Source organism: Microcaecilia unicolor, chromosome 13 (assembly GCF_901765095.1).
Source record: "Microcaecilia unicolor chromosome 13, aMicUni1.1, whole genome shotgun sequence".
Lineage (NCBI taxonomy): Eukaryota > Metazoa > Chordata > Amphibia > Gymnophiona > Siphonopidae > Microcaecilia > Microcaecilia unicolor.
In genome coordinates, this window is record NC_044043.1 from 94565694 (window position 1) to 94586571 (window position 20878).

A 20878-nucleotide genomic window follows, 5' to 3' on the forward strand; every position below is an offset into this window, starting at 1 on the left:
TATCCTATGATGCCCTTCTTGTGTTTGATCTCCACGTATGGCCCAACACTACGGTCTCTGTACTTACTCCATTGTCATCTGTGACACCACGTCGAAGGAGGAGAAGCCGGAATTGGCAAAGCTCTCCTTGTACTGACCCATCTTGATGGCCTCCAACCACTCATCCACAGTGCTGAAGCTGGTGTAGTCAGGGACCGTTCGGTCAAGGAGTGGAAGGGTGACCCTACACAAGGAAGGATGGAGGCTGGTCAGAGACGTTAAGACCTATGTAAAAAGAAGGCTCTTTCCTGCCCACCCCTCTAAGAGCATGGAAGGTCCAGGGCACAGCCTCGACCTCGGGGTGAGAGGTCACTGCAGAGTCCTTCTTCCAAGTTTGGGTCTTTCCTTTGTACTAACTCATAAGGATGCAAACAATAATAGCAGTCAAACTCCTTCACCATTTAACCATGTCTTTATACTTCCATTAGCAACACGCTATCACCATCATGACTCAGAAATGGTATGTCTGGTTTCTTCTTATGTAACCTGTATAGAACTCATGGGGCTATTTGCAGACTATAAGTACTTTAGTAGATTAGATTAGATTAAACCCACAACATTTAGTCCTAGGATGGACTGGAATTTTGAATTTAACTCATGCTGTTTTTCACAGTAGCTCAAGGTGAGTTACACTCAGTACCATAGATATTTTCCTTACCCCGGAGGGCTCACAGTCTACATTTGTACCTGAGGCAATAACTGGGCACCAGAATAGAATACTAGCGTACATCGGTGACTACGCGCCTATGCTTAGGCGGTCACTTATGCCATATCAATCGCAAGCATAAATGCACACCCCCTAATGCGGCACTTCAGCATATAAGTTACAGCATTCTGTAAGTTACATGCATATGTGGGAAGTCCACCTAGGCCACGCCCATATGTATACCCCCCTTGCATTAACACTCTAAGGGGTTCTTTTACTAATGCGCAGGTAGTGCATGTCGGGGATTGGCGGTAATTTTGAAGCTGGCGCACACTTTCCCCTGGTAGAAAATATTTTAACATTTTGTACTGCAAGGGGGGGCATTCCCGGCAGTGTGCCCACACTGGCGCTCGCTGCATGATTACTGCGCGAGTAGTGCGAGAGCCTTTACCGCTAGGTCGACGGGTGGTGGAAAGGACGTAGTAAATAGATGCATGCTACTTTTAATTTTAGTGCAAAGCCATTTACCGTCCCACTAAAAAAAAAAAAGCCCTTTTTCCCAGCCGCGGTAAGAAATGACCCAGCGCAGGCCAATTTCACACGTCCAAACCACCACAGGCCACCTTTTACCCCAGTTATAAAATACCGCTTAGCGCCCAACTAGCGCTCATGCACGTGAAGTGTACCGTTTGTGTACGTATCATTTTAGCGTGCAAATTGTATAAAGTTGGTTGTCCGACTTTACACTCAGCGTTCAAAGTTGTACTCACAATTTATGTAATAAAGTCAATCGTGCAGGCATCTTAATTTGATAATAGTTGCGCGCTCAAATTCCAGAGAGCGCCATTTCAAGGAGGCATGGCCATGGGAGGGGCATGACAGGCGCGCAGGTTAAAGAACACTATCACTTATCTGTGACCACTAACTCCGGACTTTCAGCCGGTGTAAGCGCTGGAGCCTGATGTTCCACGAACAGGTGCGGACTTACGCTAGTATTCTAGAACTGCTGATTTAGAGTTCGTGCTCAGAATTTCAGTCACAAAAGAGAGGGAAAACAGCATACAAATACAATTAGGCAAACAAAAAAAGCAAACACTGGGCCTTCAGGATTGAGAAAAATGTAGTCCTTTAAATATCACAAATACCCGACACGGGCCGTGTTTCGGCGTACAACCGCCTGCATCAGGGGTCAATAAACTCCTATCGGTCAACTTGCAAACTGTGGCGCAAGAGGAAAGTGAAACAATCGGGGTAACACTCCTCCCAGCATGCCGTGTGAACAGGGAAGGAAGTGGCTTCCGGATCCTCCCGGAGCTGATGCCTCCGGGAGGATCCGGAAGCCACTTCCTTCCCTGTTCGCACGGCATGCTGGGAGGAGTTTCACCCCGATTGTTTCACTTACCTCTTGCGCCACAGTTTGCAAGTCAGGTATTTGTGATATTAAAGGACTACATTTTTCTCAATCCTGAAGGCCCAGTGTTTGCTTTTTTTGTTTACCTGAATTTCAGTGCCATTTCTTGAATTTACCTCTAAAGGTACAGAATGAGCGGAGAAGTGACTTGCTCAAGTGGTGACAAACATTGATTTATTTACCGCCTTTTTGAAGGAATTCACTCAAGGCAGTGTAGAGTAAGAATAAATCAAACATGAACAATAGACAATTACAGCCCCCCCACCCCCACCCCGATTCCCTGGTTCTCAGCCTGCTGCTCTCACCATTCGGTTACACCTCCACTGGTGAAGGGACTCGCAAAGATCAGCCCAATTCTGCACAGACCGATCTTGGAACTTGATCCCACAGGTCCCTCTGCCTCCAGGTTCTGGCAGTGGCCTCTAGTACTTGGGGTTTGAGGAGCAGCTCCCCCTTATGAGTCACTTCTGCTTATCACTTTTTTTGTTGTCAGTGATACCTTATACATGTGAGTATTACCTTATACCTGCTCAGAAGGAAGGGATCCCCAGAAGTTTAGCCGGTGGTGGGAGGCGGGGCTGGTGGTTGGGAGGTGGGGACAGTGCTGGGCAGACTTATACGGTCTGTGCCAGAGTCGGTGGTGGGAGGCAGGGATAGTGCTGGGCAGACTTATACGGTCTGTGCCAGAGCCAATGGTGGGAGGCGGGGTGGGTGGTTGGGGGGCGGGGATAGTGCTGGGCAGACTTCTACGGTCTGTGCCAGAGCCAGTGGTGGGAGGCGGGGCTGGTGGTTGGGAGGCGGGGATAGTGCTGGGCAGACTTATACGGTCTGTGCCCTGAAGAGGACAGGTACAAATCAAGGTAAGGTATACACAAAAAATGGCACATGTGAGTTTATCTTGTTGGGCAGACTGGGTGGACCGTGCAGGTCTTTTTCTGCCGTCATCTACTATGTTCTTTTTTTTTTTTTGTTACATTTGTACCCTGCGCTTTCCCACTCATGGCAGGCTCAATGCGGCTTACATGGGGCAATGGAGGGTTAAGTGACTTGCCCAGAGTCACAAGGAGCTGCCTGTGCCTGAAGTGGGAATCGAACTCAGTTCCTCAGTTCCCCAGGACCAAAGTCCACCACCCTAACCACTAGGCCATGTGTCAGACCCATCTTCAGCGGCCCATTACATGGAAAAACTTAACTGGGCAGCAACGGCAATGTTCCTGGGGGGGGGGGGGGGGGGGGGGCGGCAGCGGCCTTGCCCCAGGCCTGGCTCAGTCTCTCGGCGGCCCTGACTGGCATCCTCACTCCCTTTCCTTTTTAAGTAGATAAATTTTGTCCGGCCAACTTGTTGACAAATTCATGTGGCTTTCAGGGAGTGAGGAGAGCAGGAGGGAGCAATATTTGTCTGGTACCTTCTGAAGTTGCCTGGACAAACCTTTTCAAAGTCTCCTAGGAGTAGAGTCTCGATGCTCCCTTAACTCCTCCCTTCACTTAATGGACCCCAGGTGAGAAGAAGTACAGAAGAGACTAACCTGTTACAGTGAGAATGAGTTCCAGTAGAAAGTCACACCAGCGGGAGGGGCCTGCATGGCCTCCGAAGCTGTGGAGCAGAGTGGACAAGCGTCCTCGTAGTTCAAGCAAGGGCTGAGAACCAGGGAAGTCAGAATTATAATACCACTGATGCCCTTTATCACCCTGGGCAAGTCCCTTAACCCTTACTGTTAATAGAAAACAGGTCCCATTGTATTAATGAGAAATAAATGCAGAAGTGACTTTTAGGAAATCCAGCCCTTACAGTATGACTCTTCTGGAGACAGGGAAATACCAAATGTACTTGAATAGAGAGTTGTGAGCTAAATCCAAATAAACAAAGAAAAAGCAGTTCATGCAACACCATCAACCCTAGATAATTCCTAGGTTTGTCCAATAAAAGAGGCAGAATAGCTCATAAGGAATCCAGTGACGGGGCAGAATTTGTGCTTCTGTTCAGGCTTGATTTACAACTGCAATTATAATTTATATTTCGCTACTAACCAAATCTGGCTCAGTGCGGATTACAATGTAAGAGCACTAGACATATCTAGAGACATACAGATTTTAACATTCAACACTAAAATGTACAGCATTTACTTAAAACATTTCTGAAACAGAAAAGCCTAAATCTCAGATACCAGGATTCCAACCTAACTCTTAAAGGAAGAAAATTCCAATATGAAAGGCAAAATGAACTACATGAATTGATTTAAGTTTTACTCTGGTAAAGAGGTAAAAACCTAAGGGCCCAATTTGGATCCAAATGCATTCAAAACACTTCTTAGTACGTCCTGTGCAGTTATTGAAGAGGGCCATTTACAAAGTCTTTTATATCCTGTACGGTCTGAAAATAGCCCCCCCCCCCTCAACATGGCTAAAGGTTCCACAACACAGGGGCTTCAGTTTTAATCACACGGGGGAGGTGATCCTGGGGCTGGGTTTAGGCCGGAGGAGGAAGAGTTCATACGTAGGTGGCATTTTCAAAAAGTTTGCCCCTCAGGAAAAGGGTGCTGTCTAAAATACTGTGCACTTTCAAAGTTGGGAGCACACGGTCTTTTGAAAACTGGGGCAAGTCCGTGGGCACAAAGCAGACAGTATGAGAATTGCTCCCTCGGGGAAACAACTTTCCAAGGTCTGGCACAGCTGCAAAATCCATGGCTGCTTTGGCACCAGCTCGCTTCATGGCTTTTTTTTAAATAGGGAAATCACCTGAAAGCCAAACACTCTGTGGGATGTGGACCTCCACGTATACCTCTGCAAATTCAATTTATACCTGGCCTGGGAACACCTCTTCTCAACCCTGCTACAAAAAAGCAATGCAAACCGAGGTCAGTTTTACACAGTGCAATGTGCCAGGGTAAACTGCCTTGCAAGCTGCCCTCCATGTATCTAAATGCTCAGGAACTGAAAATAGTCCATGCTTTGCACCCTGGTCATAAGACCTCATCGACTTCCTCTCACTTCTCTGCTGTTGCATTGCTAATCTAACCCACGCTCACTGCTGAAGAGCACAATTAAGACGGAGAAGGCATATTTTGCTCATGTAAAGATCCATTTATTTCCTGATTAGATGCCATAAGGCAGACTCATCCTTAACGTGTGAACTAACACACATTTTGTTTCTGTATTTAACTCACTATTTTGCTGTGTTTGGTAAAAACAAAATCAACTTTTAAATTGCAACAATTCTGAAGTTTAATTAGCTCAGAATTACGGATCCCTGACTTGCCTCGGAAGCAACTGAAATCCAGGGAACTTCGGAGGCCACATCTGAAGAAAGGAGTCTTGGAAGCTCAGCTATGGCTTTCCCCACTGCATCATTCTTACAGGGGGTTTAGTAACAAGTCTCGGGGTCTGCAAAGAATTATTTATCTCCAGCATTAGCATCTAGGTGGGAGCTAGATCATTCTTCTAATCCTGTGCTTTCTTTTCATGCATGTGATTTCTTTGTAGGCGTACACCAAGGAGAGTGTGTGCTTGGCCCATTATCTGGCCTGAAGACAGTAGGGGGAGCTTGCCACCATATTGAGTCACTCAAAGGTTTTTTGGAAAGGACGGCCCTGCGTGGATTGGTGTGGACCAATAGTTTGCTTTGGTTGAGTGTATCAAGATGGCGGCCACGGCTTCAGTCTTGTCATGTGACGCCATCTCCTGTCAATTAAACCTCCTTGGCATGCACATGCACTCTATGGCTGGTGTAGCTGGTTATGCCTAAATGATACATCTGTATCTGACTTATTACGCTAGTATTCTAGAAAAGAAAGTAGGCGCCTCCTTTCCAGAGCTGATCACCAAAGTTAAGCACCCAAATACGGATAAGTAAGCAGGCCTAATTTCAGAGACCGGGCACCCATTTTTAGACAAACTTAGGAGCCTAAGCTACAGTCTGAAAATACGCATATAACTTAAGATACCAAAATTTAGCCGCTCAGTGTATTTTTGAACACTGGCCTTCAACAAATTCCCTCCTATTGATGGTGAACTTTCTACAGGAAATACTCCCCACATTCTTTCTTTTACAGAGGTCAATGGATTCACTCGAGGTGTTTTTGGGGAACCTGCAGTACCAATGAAGTGATATCAACTGAGGTTCTTCTCTGATGAAGCTTGTTATACACCTGGACTAGACTGGCCTATGTGAACTTTATCCTTGTAAGATTGTGGCACTTTTTGGATACTGTTATCCTCTGGAGATCCCCCCTCCCCCTCGGACCCTGTAACACCTACCCGGAAGACAGCGGTGCCATGGCTTTCAGACTGTTGGGATTTCGAATCATTTTGTCCAACGTGTTGACGATCTGCCCAAATTTGGGTCGATGGTTGCGGTCCTTCTGCCAACAGTCCAGCATGAGCTGGTGGAGGGCACTGGGGCAGTCCATGGGAGGTGGTAATCGATAATCCTGCTCAATGGCATTGATCACCTGCAAGAGGGAAACACCGAAAGGGGAAATGCTGAACCTATTCAGAAGGAGAAATGATGAACTGAGGTCTGAGACTATACAGAATCCAATATTGCTGGCATTGGCAATATGGACCGTGACGGAGAGTGCCCCTCCCTTTCTCTCTTTTTTTTCCTTTCTCTTTCCCATCTTTGCAAGCTCTTTTTTTCATGCTCCCAGCCTTCTATTTTACATATATCTATATATATATATTTTTTACTTTTATGTCAATTTTAGATTGTAAACCACTCTGTACTATTCAACCATGAGTGGCTAAGCAAACATTTAAGTACAAAGGGGCACCACACGCCAATCCAGAAATACCACCGGGCTACCGCAGCAGCCCAGCGATAATTCTGCCCCCACTACGCGCAATTTCCGGTGCTATAGAAATTTATTTCTGTATTTTTACTGCCGGGTTACTGCGGGAGCCCTTACTGCCACCTCAGTGGGTGGCGGAAAGTGCGAATTTACTGCTCGGCCTTTTCACCCTCTGTGGTGAAACAGCCCCTAAACTAGCTCTGTGGGTGCTATACCCCTCTCTCTGTACCTCTTCCTGTCTCTGGTTATATTTTTCTTTCCTCTGTTTATCTTTCTGTCAGTTAAATCACGCTGAGCGATTCAGGGTGGGGAGGGGGGTATTCAATGGCAATTAACTGGGCAGTGTCATTCATGAATATCCCCTCTGACCACCACGACACTTTCCGGGCAGAGTCGAGGAGTGCCATGCACCCCAATCATTTTCCAACGTTGGTGTCTTATCGATTCAGGGCTTCTTTATGAGGGAGATTGTTATGGTGATTTGGTGTTTGCTGGCCAAAAATATTCCGTCGTTGTTCTACAAAGCCTGTGGTACAGAACGTTCCCACTACCCTCTAGAAACGTAAAAGTTGAAGATGGTAAATTATTTTTTTTTCTGAATTAACTAAATCTATCTGTGACCCTTCTCTTCATCAAGCGAGTGAAGAAATAGGCTAGGAAAGCAGAGAGGAAAGATCAACAGAAGTGATGAGGTCATTGAAAAGGTCTCTGTAAAGCTTTACTGTTTCATCACTTCTGTCAAACCCTCCTCTCCCCTTTACTTTCACCGTTATATATAATATACAACTCTCAAACACTTCCAATTAAAAGGTATCACTTATAATTTCCACATATGTAAAGGGGCTAAGAAGGCAACCACAACCCTCTGCACATAATCCTCTAGGAAAACCAAGTCTAATGATGCCTTGCAGGCCGATAGAAGACTTAAATCTGTGTCAGTATTTATTTGTTACATTTGTAGCCCATATTTTCCCACCTATTTGCAGGCTCAATGTGGCTTACATAGTACCGTATTGGCGTTCGCCAATACTGGTATGAACAAATACGAAGTGATATTATGGTATAATAAGGTTCCTGTGTGACAGGCTCGTTAGGGGATCTTAGGTGGCAAGAGTTGGGTTATGTCCATTCCGAACTTTGGTTTCATTGTGTTGCAGGTATTCAGGCTTTTATGTTGGGTCGGTGGGAAATGCCTTTTTGAATAGGTTTGTTTTTTAGTGATTTTCGGAAAGTTAGGTGGACATATGCAGTTATCAAGGTTTCCAGAGCTAGACTTACAGAACAATAACTTACGTCCTGATTGGTCATATCCCAGTACGGTCGCTCCCCATAGGACATCACCTCCCACATGACGATGCCATAACTCCAGACATCACTTGCTGAGGTGAACTTTCTGTACTGGATGGCCTCGGGCGCCGTCCACCGAATGGGGATCTTCCCACCCTGCAGAAAAGAAGGGAAGCGGGAGATCGTTTAACCACCGCTCCCCCTTTCTTCAGTCTTATGAAGAATCCACTCTCTGTACCCAAGGGGCCAGGAGCAAACATACTAACTACAGAAAAAAAACAAAAAGTCAGTTAGGTTAGAATTTGCTGGCTGGGATCCGGCACGTTAAAGAATGACTCTGAAGATAAGAGTGAGGGAGCACTGCATATCCCATCGAGAAAACCAAGAGAAATTGGTTTTTGAGCATGTATAGAAATGTATGCTGGGCTTTTTTGGTGAGTTTACCACAGCACCCAACTCCCAAAGCACTACAGAAATGTAACACAACTGCCTCATTGCATATTCTAACCCCGAGACAGCACCGAAGATTGAGAGAGAGAGAGAGAGAGAGAGAGACTAACAGAAAAACAAAGAGAAAGACCCCCCCCCCCAACTTCCTAGAATACTAATCTTAAAAGTGATGAAAACCTGGGAAAAAGCAGCGAGTCAGAAAATAAGATTATAGCTGGAGATCAACTCTGGACAGTCGTATTAAGATAAAGCAGGGAAAATGGGCGGAATGGACAGGCCTCAAAGGCCTTCGTACCCATCAATGCCTCGGTTTCTATGTGTCAGAGAGACCGCTTAAAGAATACGTTCAGGTGTCTTTCTCTTTGTCAATGTACTCAGTGTGGGGGTGGGGGGCCCCTCTGTCCTCTTACCAGTGCACTGGTGTATGTGGGGTCTGAGGTATCATCCTCCAGGAAGCGGGACAGGCCAAAGTCAGACACCTTGCACACGAGGTTGCTGTTCACCAGGATGTTGCGTGCGGCCAGGTCCCGGTGAACGTAGTTCATATCTGCCAGGTACTTCATGCCTGCGGCAATCCCTCGTAGCATTCCCACCAGTTGGATCACTGTGAACTGCCCGTCGTTTTGCTTAAACATGCAAAGAAAAAGGAATGCATGAGGGAACCGCTATTTAGCATCTTCTGTTCCTCTTAACAATGGGAAAAAGGAGGGCTGGGAGTATGGTTCACCCACTGAGAAGAGGGATAGGCTTGGGGTGGGGGGGCCTCAGTGTCACTGAGGAGGAAGAGGAGGAGAAGATGCTCAAAGTGACTGAGGAGAGGCTGACGGGAGTCAGAAACTACTCGAAGAATCCTTCTGGTCTACACCGAACGTTATGTTACCACGGTCAATGTAAACACAGAACACTAGTCTTCGCATGCTCAAAATCACACAGGACACAGCGAAGATGACACAAGAATATAGTCTTGAGACGATGTAAAAAAATCCAAATTTATTGTGTGGCTCAAAAGACTCGACAAGGCAGTGTTTCGGCCAACTGACCTGCCTCAAAAGTCTCTGTAGTCTTGTCTATGGAAAAAACATTTGTATGTCGGTATATTACCAACAGTGTCTTGAAGGGCCGGCAACACCAGGTTGCCTTCTCAATGCTCAGACCGCACAGCTTCACAAAGCCGCCTCCGCCAAGGAGTTTTCACTACAAAGACTCCTGAGGCAGGCCAGTTGGCGAAACACGGCCTTGTCGAGTCTTTTGAGCCACACAATCAATTTGGATTTTTTTACATCATCTCAAGACTATATTCTTGTGTCATTTTCGCTGTGTTCTTTGTGATGTTACCAAGGCCATCACACACACACACATTGTATGAACCAATCAGATCCCCTTCCACGTGAGAGTGGCCCTATGATGGTGTTCCAAATATGGATGCTGCCAGGGCGCCAGAGGACCCACAAGTAAGCTGCTCCTTGCATTGGAAAGGGGATAACATGGTTGAGAGGCCACCAGATAGGGAGGGGAGGGGTTTTCCTGTAAGTGAAAGTCACAGCCTGCCTGAATTTAGGCCCAGTTTTACTTTGGAGATTGTTCACTGCTTGTCAGTTCTATACCAACATGAACTGACAGGCAGGTGAAAGCGGTGAACAATCTCCAAAGTAAAAGAAAAGAACTTTTACGGAGGAGGTGGTAACAGCGGTTAGCGTATCTGGGTTTAAAAAAGGTTTGAACAAATTCCTGAAGGAAAAGTCCATAGTCTGCTCTTGAGACAGACATGGGAAGCAACTGCTTGCCCTGGGATTTGTAATATGTTGCTACTCTGAGATTCTGCATGGAATCTTGTCACTCTTTAGGATTCCGGAATCTTGCTATTCTTTGGGGTTCTACATGGAATGTTGCTACTCTTTGAGATTCTGCATGGAATCTTGCTATTCTTTGAGGTTTTGCATGGAATGTTGCTACTATTTGAGTTTCTGCATGGAATCTTGTCACTCTTTAGGATTCCGGAATCTTGCTATTCTTTGGGGTTCTGCATGGAGTGTTGCCACGATTTGGGTTTCTGCCAGGTACTTGTGACCTGGCTTGGCCACAGTTTGGAAAACACGATACTGGGCTAGGTGGACCACTGATCTGACCCAGTATGGCTACTCTTATGTAACTCCAAAATTCATATGAAGGATCTACTCAAAGGACAACACTTATAGAATAAAACAAGAAATTTAAAATAAAATTGGATATCCTGAAAACCTGACTGGTTAGGTGTATCCCAAGGACCGGGTTCAAAACCCCTGATCTGTAGGGAGCTGGCACCAAGGTTCCCCTCTTATTCCGCTGCCTTAAAGACCCTAACAATAAGCTTTGCATCCTTCCAAGCCACAGCACCTCATAGACACATAACCATTCTGCCTCCCTCCCCTTCTTGCCCTCAAATCCATTCCCCTTTCTCTGCCCCATGATGCTTTCCTCCATCTCTCATGACCCTGTTGCTGTGCTCAACCCTTCAATGTATCTTACCCGCAGGAAAGAGTCCAGTGATCCATTCTCCATAAATTCTGTAATGATCATGACGGGGGTGCTCTTGGTGACCACTCCTTCCAGGTGGATGACGTTGGGGTGATCAAACTGTCCCATGATGCTGGCCTCGCTCAGGAAGTCCCGCCTCTGCTTCTCTGTGTAACCCGACTTCAGTGTCTTAATAGCAACAAACATTTCTCGTTTCCCAGGCAGCTTCAGGTGTCCACTGCAGACCTCTCCGAACTCTCCTAGGGGTGAGAGAGACAACCCACACTATACCCTGAACCTAGATTTAACAGGGACGGGAAAATGCCTACTGCGACTGAATGCAACTCACCTTGACCTCTACCGAAAAGGTGTGAACTAAATCCAAATTAAAAACCATGAACGGGTCAATATTCAAAGAGATTACACTGGGCACAAACGGCTTATGACCGGTTAAATCATTTCTTTGGGGCTCACTGGTCATTTTTAGAAGCACTTAATCAGTTAGTAATGCTGAAAATGATCTTAAAACCAACTATTTTGGGGGCAATCCAGATGATGGAGTCAGCACTTAACTGGCCAAGGTAACCACATAAAAATCAGAGCCCCATAACCAGTTAAGTGCTGAATATGGAACCTAACTGGTCATGTGTTAGCCAGCTCTGGAAAGCCAGAAATTCAATGCTGGTGTCTGGACGTGGCCCATTAAATTTCAGAGCATCACATGGTCAGCAAAGCACCAATAGCCACTGGCTGAATATCAAACCTCAATAAATACATCTTGCAAAGCAGGGGCGTAGCCAGACCGGCGGGAGGGAGGTCCACAGCCCGAGGTGAGGGGGCACATTTTAGCCCCCCCACCGCCATTGCCGACCCCCCCTCCGCCGCCGCCACCACAACCACCAACTTTGACCCACCCCCTGCTGACGACCCTCTCGACCCCCCCTCCCGCTGCCAACCCTCCCCTGCTGCCGCCGTCGCCTACCGTCGCCTACCCCCGCTAGCCGAGGTCCTCTTCTTCCGGCGCAAGGCTTCATTCTGTTTCTGTGAGTCTGACGTCCTGCACGTTGTATGTGCAGGACGTCAGACTCAGAAACAAAACGAAGGAAGAAGACTTCGGCTGGCGGGGGTTGGGGTCCCCCACCAGCAAAGGTAGCAGACGGCGGCGGGAGGGGGGGTTGAGAGGGTCGTCGGCAGGGGGGTCCAGGGCCAAATCTACGGGGGCCCAGGCCCCCGTGGCCCCATAGTAGCTACGCTCCTGTTTGAAAGTGAATGGATACACAGACTTTCCCTATGACACTTAAGAGGGTAAATTCTGGAAACAGGTGTGTGATGAGGTTTACAGAACACGGCCCCTCACCCTTAAGAAAAGTCCCTCTCTAACTCACCTGAGCCACCTTAAGAATATTGATCCCGCCCTAGGAGGAAGTAAATTTAGCACCTTTTTTACAGAATTACCCCCACAGGTAGAAAGTGCCAACCCACATGGTTTGAAAGTTGCCCCCATACTGTACAGTTCACCATATTCAATATTTAATGGCCTCTCGGATTCTTTCTGCTTCTCCAGGCTTCTAAATCAATCAGAACCAACTTCTGTTGGGTTATGGTGCCAGGATTCTTCATTGGCAATACCTGGATTTCTTTTCCTGCCCTCTCCACCACCTACCCAGCCCTGGCCTGACAGTCATTAGCTGGGAGCCACCGACTACGACTCCCTCCAGTACATGCAAACTCTAATTCCAGCCAATAGGTGTCATCGTTGAGCAATGCCCAGGACTCTCCCCTTCCCTTTTCCCTCCACTAGGACCTGAGGATTTTTCCTCTGTAGTAAACCCCAGCCTTGGCCAGCCAGAGAGAAGAACTGGCCACAGGAAAACTGTACCTTGATATAACTCAGCTTACCCACCACAAAGCAGCTCTCTTGCCGTACTTTTCATTGCTGGCATTCACATGTGTAACCAAACTGGACCTGCGGCTAGAACTGCTCTGAATCTGAAGATCTGACTCTGGGCTTGGCTCCCCTGCTCCAAGGAGCGGGTAACTTCATCGGCACTTACCTGCTCCAATCACTTGCTCAATTTTCACACAGGAGATATCGATTTCTTTCGCAAATTCCCGAACGGCCTCATTGGGGTCCTCATAGGTGAAGGGATCAATGTAAATTTTCATCCCCGGGGTAACTGTTCAGGAGAAGAGAGGAAAAGTCTCGGTTAAGAAAGACAGAAGGGGAAAGCGTGAGAGAGACAGAGAAAAAAAGACGGGGAGATTAATGAATGAATGCAGAATGAGTGTATGTGAGAAAGGAAGTTATATGTTTTGGATTTAGTGCAGGTCTTTTTCAGTAGTAGCTCAAGATGAGGTATATTCAGGCACCCAGGGGTATTTCCCTGCCCCCAGAGAACTCACCAGATGACATTCAGCACTATTTAACCTGTTGGGAACGGCTCCTGGTCAGTTAAATAGCACTTAACTGGTTATCAGCGAATATCTGAATATCCACAGTCTGCGCAGAGCAGCTAACCGGCTATATCGCGTGATATAGCCAGCGTACCTTCCACGGGCTGCATATCGGGCCCTCATAGTCTGTTTGTACCTGAGGCAATGAAGGGTTAAGTGACTTGCCCAAGATCATAAGGGGCCTCAGTGGGATTTGAACCATAAGAACATAAAAGTAGCCATACTGGGTCAGATCAATGGTCCATCTAGCCCAGTATCCTGTTTTCCAAATAGTGGCCAAGCCAGGTCACAAGTACCCGGCAGAAACCCAAATCAAGGCAACATTCCAGAACCCCAAAGAGTAACAAGATTCCGGAATCATAACGAATAGCAAGATTCCATGAAGAATCTCAAAGAATAGCAAGATTCCATTAGAACCCCCTAAAATAGCAAGATTCTGGAATCCTAAAAGTGACAAGATTCCATGCAGAATCTCAAAGAGTAGCAACATTCCATGTAGAACCCCAAAGAAGAGCAAGATTCTGGAATCCTAAAGAGTGACAAGATTCTGGAATCCTAAAGAGTGACAAGATTCCATGCAGAATCTCAAAGAGTAGCAACATTCCAGGTAGAACCCCAAAGAATAGCAAGATTCCATGCAGAAACTCAAAAATTGTAGCAACATTCCATTAGAACCCCAAAGAATAGCAAGATTCTGGAATCCTAAAGAGTGACAAGATTCCATGCAGAATCTCAGAGTAGCAACATTCCATACTACAAATCCCAGGGTAAGCAGTTGCTTCCCCTGCTTGTCTCAATAGCAGACTATGGACTTTTCCTCCAGGAATTTGTCCAAACCTTTTTTTAAACCCAGATACGCTAACCGGTGTTACCACCTCCTCTGGCAAAGAGTTCCAGAGCTTAATTATTGGTTGAGCGAAAAAATATTTCCTCCTATTTGTTTTAAAAGTATTTCCATGTAACTTCCTTGAGTGCCCCCTAGTCTTTGTACTTTTGGAACGAGTAAAAAAAATCAACTTCTCTGGTTTTCAGCCTGCTGCTTTAACTATTAGTCTACTCCAGGGACAGGGAAGTACCTCCTCCAACTGAATGCAACTCAACTTGACTTCTACTGAAAAGGCGTGAGCTAAATCCAAATTAAAAAACACGAACGGGTCGATAATCACAGCGATTTAACTGGCCAGAAATCGTATGTTCAGGTCTAACAGTACCAGATCATCTGATTTGTAAATGATTGATGATGTCATAAAGGGAATCAACATCTTATACCCTAGACTTCCTCAGCTGTAGGTGCAAGAAGCAAATCTACCTGGAGCGAGTGTGCGCTGGGGGCTGGTGTCCCAGAGAATCACTTCAAGCACTCATTTATGCAAATGGCCTGGGACAGTACAAGGAAGAATCACTCCAAAAACCATCTCCAGACACCTGTAAATTCAGCAAGTAGCTCCTAAAATAGGTAACACCTGTTTCTTATATTCAGTAAGCCAGCAAAGGACTGTTATGCCGTACTAATGGGAGACGGTGTGAGCAAAATTAGCGAATCAGCGTCTTCTCAGTGTTTCCAGACAAATGCATACTTTGGTAAGTCAGTGCTTTTTCAGTGTTATCCGTGCAGTCTGCATGCCTTTGGTAAATCATCACCTTCACTGTGTTATCAGTGCAGTGTGCACATCTTTGGTAAAAAAGGTGTTCTCCTGGTGTTATCAGTATATTGTGTATACGCTATTTGTAAATAGTGTCTTCTCAGTATTATCAGTGTTGAGTGCATACCTTTAGTAAACGAGTGCCTTCACAGTATTATCAGTGCAGTGGTAAGTTAGCACCTTATTGCTATCCATGCTGTGTGCATGCCTTTAGTAAGTCAGTGCCCTCACAGCATTATCCGTGCAGTCTGCATAGCTTTGGTAAATCATCACCTTCGCTGTGTTATCAGTGCAGTGTGTATGCCTTTAGTAAATCAGTGTTTTCACAGTATTATCCGTGCTGTGTGCATGCCTTTAGTAAGTCAGTGCCCTCACAGCATTATCCGTGCAGTCTGCATGGCTTTGGTAAATCATCACCTTCGCTGTGTTATCAGTGCAGTGTCTATGCCTTTAGAAAATCAGTGTTTTCACAGTATTATCAGTGCAGTGTGTATGCTTTTTGGCAAACTGGCACCTTTTCAGTGTTTTCAGTGCAATGTGATTGACTTTGTTAAATTAGTGCCTTCTATTGGTGCGATGTGAACTCTTGATAAGTGGAGGAGCAGCCGACTGTATGGAGCAGCAGTCTGGCTGGCAGGGAAGCCTGGTTCAAATCCTATTAATGCTCCTTGGGATCATGGGCGTCTCGGCATTTAGCGCCAGCTGATTTCTAGCGTGAACTAAAAACGCTAGCGCACCTTAGTAAAATACCCCCTTACATTGTAAGCCCTCTAGGGACAGGGAAATATCCAGTGTGTACCAGGGGCGTAGCTAGGTGGGGCCACAGGGGCATGGGCCCCCACAGATTATGCCCTGGCCCCCTCTACATCTGACCCCCGCACGCCCCCCCCCCCCCCCCGTCGAATCAGGTACCTTGTTTGCTGGCGGGGGTCCTCAAACCCCACCAGCCGAAGAGCCTTCTTCAGCGCCGGTCGACTCCGGCGCCTTCGTTGTGGGATCATCTGTTTCTGACGCCTTATGTCCTGCACCGTGCATGTAGCCCTGTGCAGGACGTAAGGCGTCAGAAACAGATGATCCCACAACGAAGGCGCTGGAGTCGACCGACGCTGAAGAAGACTCTTTGGCTGGCAGGGATTGGGGACCCCTGCCAGCAAACAAGGTATCTGATGTGACGGCAGGGCGGGGGGGGGTTGCGGTTGGGTCCAAAGTGGCGGCGGGGGGGGGGGGGGGGGGGGTCAGCAGTGGGGAGGCGGCTAAACAGTGCCCCCCCACCTCGGGCTCTGGCCCCCCTCCCGCCGAGGTCTGGCTACGCCCCTGGTGTGTACCTGAATGTAACTCACCTTGAGTTACTACTGAAAAAGGTGTGAGTTACATCGTTTCTTCATGCTCTGTCGCCTCAGATAAAAACTTAGATTATAAAAACAGTTTCCTGTGGCAGATTTTTCTTTTAAGTTGCTTTTTAAAACCATATCAATAGTTATTTTCTGGCATTTCTTGTGCACCTGGTTGGGATCCTCCTGATCAGTACTGGGACAGGAGGAGGGGGATAGCGAATAAGGAAAGGAAAAGGGGTCATGGGACGGAGGAGAGAATCTCAGCGGAAGGATCTGAGAGAAGGGACGTGGGAATACGTGGGCCTGAGGTGCGGGGCTGATGCTGGATTCGCCCCACGCTGGAAGGGATCCAGGACAGCTGCTACTGCTGCCTCTATCAACCAGGGGCGTAGCTAGGTGGGGCCACGGGGGGCATGGGCCCCTGCAGATTTAGCCCTGGCCCCCTGCTTTCACCCCTCCCGCCACATTCGACCCCCCCTCCCGCTACAGCCAACCCTCCCCCGCCGCCGCCATCGTCAGGTACCTTTGATGGCGGGGGTCCCCAACCCCCAACCAGCTGAAATCCTCTTCAGCGCCAGTCTCCGGCGCATTGCTGATCTGGATTCTGTTTCTGTGAGTCCTGACGCCCTGCACGTTCCGTGCAGGACGTCAGGACTCACAGAAACAGAATCCAGATCAGTGAACGTGCCGGACTCGGAGACCGGCGCTGAAAGGGACTTTGGCTGGCGGGGATGGGGGGCCCCGACAGCAAAGGTACCTGGCGGTGGCGGGGGAGTGTTGGCAACAGCGGGGTCAAAAGTGGCGGGGGGGGGGAGCGCTAAAATGTGCCCCCTCACCTCGGGCTCTGGACCCCCCTCCCGCCGAAGTCTGGCTACGCCCAAGCTATCAACGCTCCAGCCCTTAGTCTCCTGCAGCGAGTTTATAGGGAAGGAGGAATACCACGGGAAGGGCCAGATTCAAAGGCCTTAGGATAGCGGGAGGCTGGGGATCCTGATTATAAGCCCTCTGGAGACGAGGAAATACTCACCCTTCAGCTACTACTGAAACGTTGTTGCTAAATTATAATCTAACAAAATTACTCACTGTCTTTGCTATGTGAGCTCCTGGGCAAGGACAAGGCTGGCTGGGGCCTGAGGCACTGTTTTGGGAGGAGTAGCCTGTCTGAGGTAAAAGGGGATTCCCTGATGGCTTTTGCTGCCACTGTGTGGCCGTGGAAAGAGATGGCACGGGGCGTGCTATTACCCCCAGATTTACCGCACTGAGGGATCTCTCGATAGTGCAGGATGGACAGGGCCGGTGTTAAAGCTGCAGGGGCTCGAAAGGCCACCAGAAGACTTTATCTCCTTCAGCTTCAGGTAGGCTTGTGGGCCCCCTGCAGCGTAGGAGCCCAGTCCCCTAACGCCGGCCCTGGGGATGGATACAGCATGCAATGAGGCCGGCTCTCCAGTGTTATAAAGTTCCTGCTTTATCTAGGTCCAGTCCCCTAATTTCTCTGCAGCCCAAAATTACTTCTATTTTTAACAAAAAAAGCGCTGCATATTTGAAATTCTTGTGTCACTCTTTAAAAAAAAGAAAAACACTTAATTTCAGGACATTTGTGACTGGTTAAAACATGAAAATGCGTCAGCTAATTCTGATCAAATACATTTAATTTCTTCCTCTTACACAATGTCCTGAACAACTGTAAGAGGAATTATCCCAGTCAGTTCCACCAGTGTGCACTCCTGACGTGTGCACATTTCATTTTAATCAGAGTCTTGTTCTTCTCTGTTTCCAACCAGTGTGTTTTGGTTTTGCTCTAGGTACAAAACCCCCTAACAACGTAGGGGTCTGAAAAATGCAAGTTCTTTAAAATCCAATTAATAACTGTCCTCTTATTTATCATTTCTGATCATTATGTCATGGACCGAACACTGAATTTATTGCTCAGAAACCCAAATCACTGTCCATGTGAAAACAACAAAAGAAATCGGTTCATTAGACAAGTTCCTGAACTGTGCCCGGAAGACAGATTTTAACCATGGAGAGTTGTCTGTCAGGACTGGCGTTCATTGTTTTTGTGACATACCCTTTACAACACTGGGAGAAGCCGGGTGAGGCCTAGGGAGGTGCCCAGAGAGATCCAGGGGAGCCAGGTCTCTCCACTCCGAGGGTATCTCCCTGTGGCCAGTGCTGGTCTGGTGCTGAATGGGAACTGTGAAAGAGAGAAAGAACCAAGCAACGAACCGAGTGGACGAACCCCCAACCCTGGGGACGGCAGCCTGTACGTACTGTGGCCACTGGTATAGTGCTGCAGCTTGTCTGTGTACTCCGAGTCTGCTCTTTCGAAGCCCCGCCTTCTGAAACGAGAAGAGAGCAATGAACAGAGGAGAGGTCCTGCACCAGGCTCTCTTTTCACACCCTCCCCCCCCCCCCCAACAGTGTGAAAGGCAGATGGGGGGGGGGTGCATAGAAAGACAGAAAGAGATAGAAACAGGTGGTACAGAGGGACAAAGGAAAATGAGAAAATACATTATCTGTTTACTTCTTTGAATAGCTTTACATGGTTGTAAGGTTTGCAGGCGTTTTTGCATGCCTGAACCTTGGAGCCAATTTTTAATGGGCAATTGCTCGGGTAATTTACTTGTAAAAAGTGCTGACACGGTTGGGGCATAAGGAAGCATTTTCCCAGTCTGTGTCTGCTCTTTCTGTGGGAAAGCTGAATGGAGTTGAAATATTGGCTGTAGATCTCAAACCTACACCAGTGGCTTCCGCACCCCTCCCCCCCCCAACTCCGTGACACCTTCTTTTAATCCAGTCAAACATGTGAACACCTCATGAAACTTTCGGTCCCTGAGAGGGGGGGGGGGGGGGGGAAGATCTTTGCCCAGCTCAATCCCTTTGCAGACTCTTCTCTCTGAGTACGACTGAGACAACACATGAACAAACTGTCAGGCCAAGGAAGACAGACAGACAGACAAGAAGACAGAGGGGTGACAAAGAGACGCACAGGAGGGGGAAGAAAGAGATAAAGGCAGAGCGATGGAGACTGAGAATGTTGAAAAGAAATCTTGCCACAGAACAGAGGTTTGAAGCTCGTGGCTGGGGAGGCTCAAACATTTTGTGGTAGTGACAGACTTAAGCCCAGAGAGGATGGGATGACAGCTACTAACACTGCACTGACCCCTGGTGGCTAAAAAGCAACACTGAGGGACAGTCTCGAAGGAGACCCCCCCTCCTTCCAGTCATTGGCCAGCAAGGGTATCAGTAATTTTTGACAGCATCTGTTGGGGGGGGGGGGGGGGAGGGAATACAGCAGAGATTTCCTTCTCCAAGTTAGGGAGATTCTCCCTAAGATTGAACAAGAAAAAGAAGCTGGACGCAGGTCACATCTTGACATGAGCTTTTGATATTTTTCTTGGTGAGGAAATTTGTAAAACGGCTAAATTTTTGCATAGGGTGAACGGGGAGGCAGAGCCGTAGCGAGGGGAGCTGACACCCGGGGCGGGTCGCCGCTGCGCACCCCCTCCCCGGGTGCAGCACGGCGCACCCTCCTCCCGCTGGAGCGCACCCCCCCCCCCCGGAGCGCATACGGGCGGGAGGGCCGATCCGCCCCGACTGCACGTTGCTGGGGAGTGTCGGCTCCGCGCTGATTCACTGCTCTCTCTGTCCCGGAAAAGGAAGTAACCTGTTCCGGGGCAGAGAGGGCAGTGCACCAGCGCGGAGCCGACACCCCCCAGCGGCGTGCACCCGGGGCGGACCGCCCCCCCGCCCCCCCTTCCTACGCCACTGCGGGGAGGTCTCGGGCAAGAAAGAGGAAACACAGAGGACAGTCTCATGTGCAAGACAGGGTGAAGCGCATGGGGAACAATATCATGCTGGAAAGAGGAGCAAAGCAAGGGAAACAGCGTCATGTGGGACAGAGGAATCGGATATTTATTTATTTATTTATTTACCACCTTTTTGAAGGAATTCACTCAAGGCAGTGTACAGTAAGAATAGATCAAACATGAGCAATAGACAATTTCAGCAGTAAAAATATTCAAATAACAATACAAAGTATGGCACAGTATACCAGTGGCATACCAAGGGGGGGTGGGGGGTGGGTGCGGTCCGCCCTGGGTGCACGCCACTGGGGGGGGTGCCGCATGCCTGTCTGCTACGTTCGTTCTGTGCTCCCTCTGCCCCGGAACAGGTTACTTCCTGTTCTGGGGCAGAGGGAGCATGGAAACGAACGAAGCGGACAGGCGCGCGGCACCCCCCCCCCCCCAGCAGCGTGCACCCCGGGGGGGGGGGGGGGGGGGGGGATCGTGCTGCACCCGAGGGGGCGGGGTGCATCGGTGATCCGCCCCGGC

At 48.2% G+C, this 20878-nt stretch overlaps 1 protein-coding gene across 3 annotated transcripts in view; it reads right to left on the minus strand.

Moving 5' to 3' along the window:
* EPHB2 (EPH receptor B2) overlaps positions 1–20878 on the minus strand; it is a 482074-nt gene that overhangs the window by 12571 nt on the left and 448625 nt on the right. Inside the window, exons 9-15 of one of the 3 annotated variants that reach the window (XM_030222384.1) lie at positions 18816–18880; positions 13168–13290; positions 11126–11373; positions 9031–9246; positions 8177–8326; positions 6351–6544; positions 68–223 (exon numbers count right to left, since the gene is read on the minus strand). In XM_030222384.1, the coding sequence (XP_030078244.1) occupies positions 68–223; positions 6351–6544; positions 8177–8326; positions 9031–9246; positions 11126–11373; positions 13168–13290; positions 18816–18880 (1152 nt within the window). Of the gene's footprint in view, positions 1–67; positions 224–6350; positions 6545–8176; positions 8327–9030; positions 9247–11125; positions 11374–13167; positions 13291–18815; positions 18884–20878 lie in introns of all 3 variants that reach the window. The other 2 variants (XM_030222385.1, XM_030222383.1) reach the window with 2 other exon arrangements.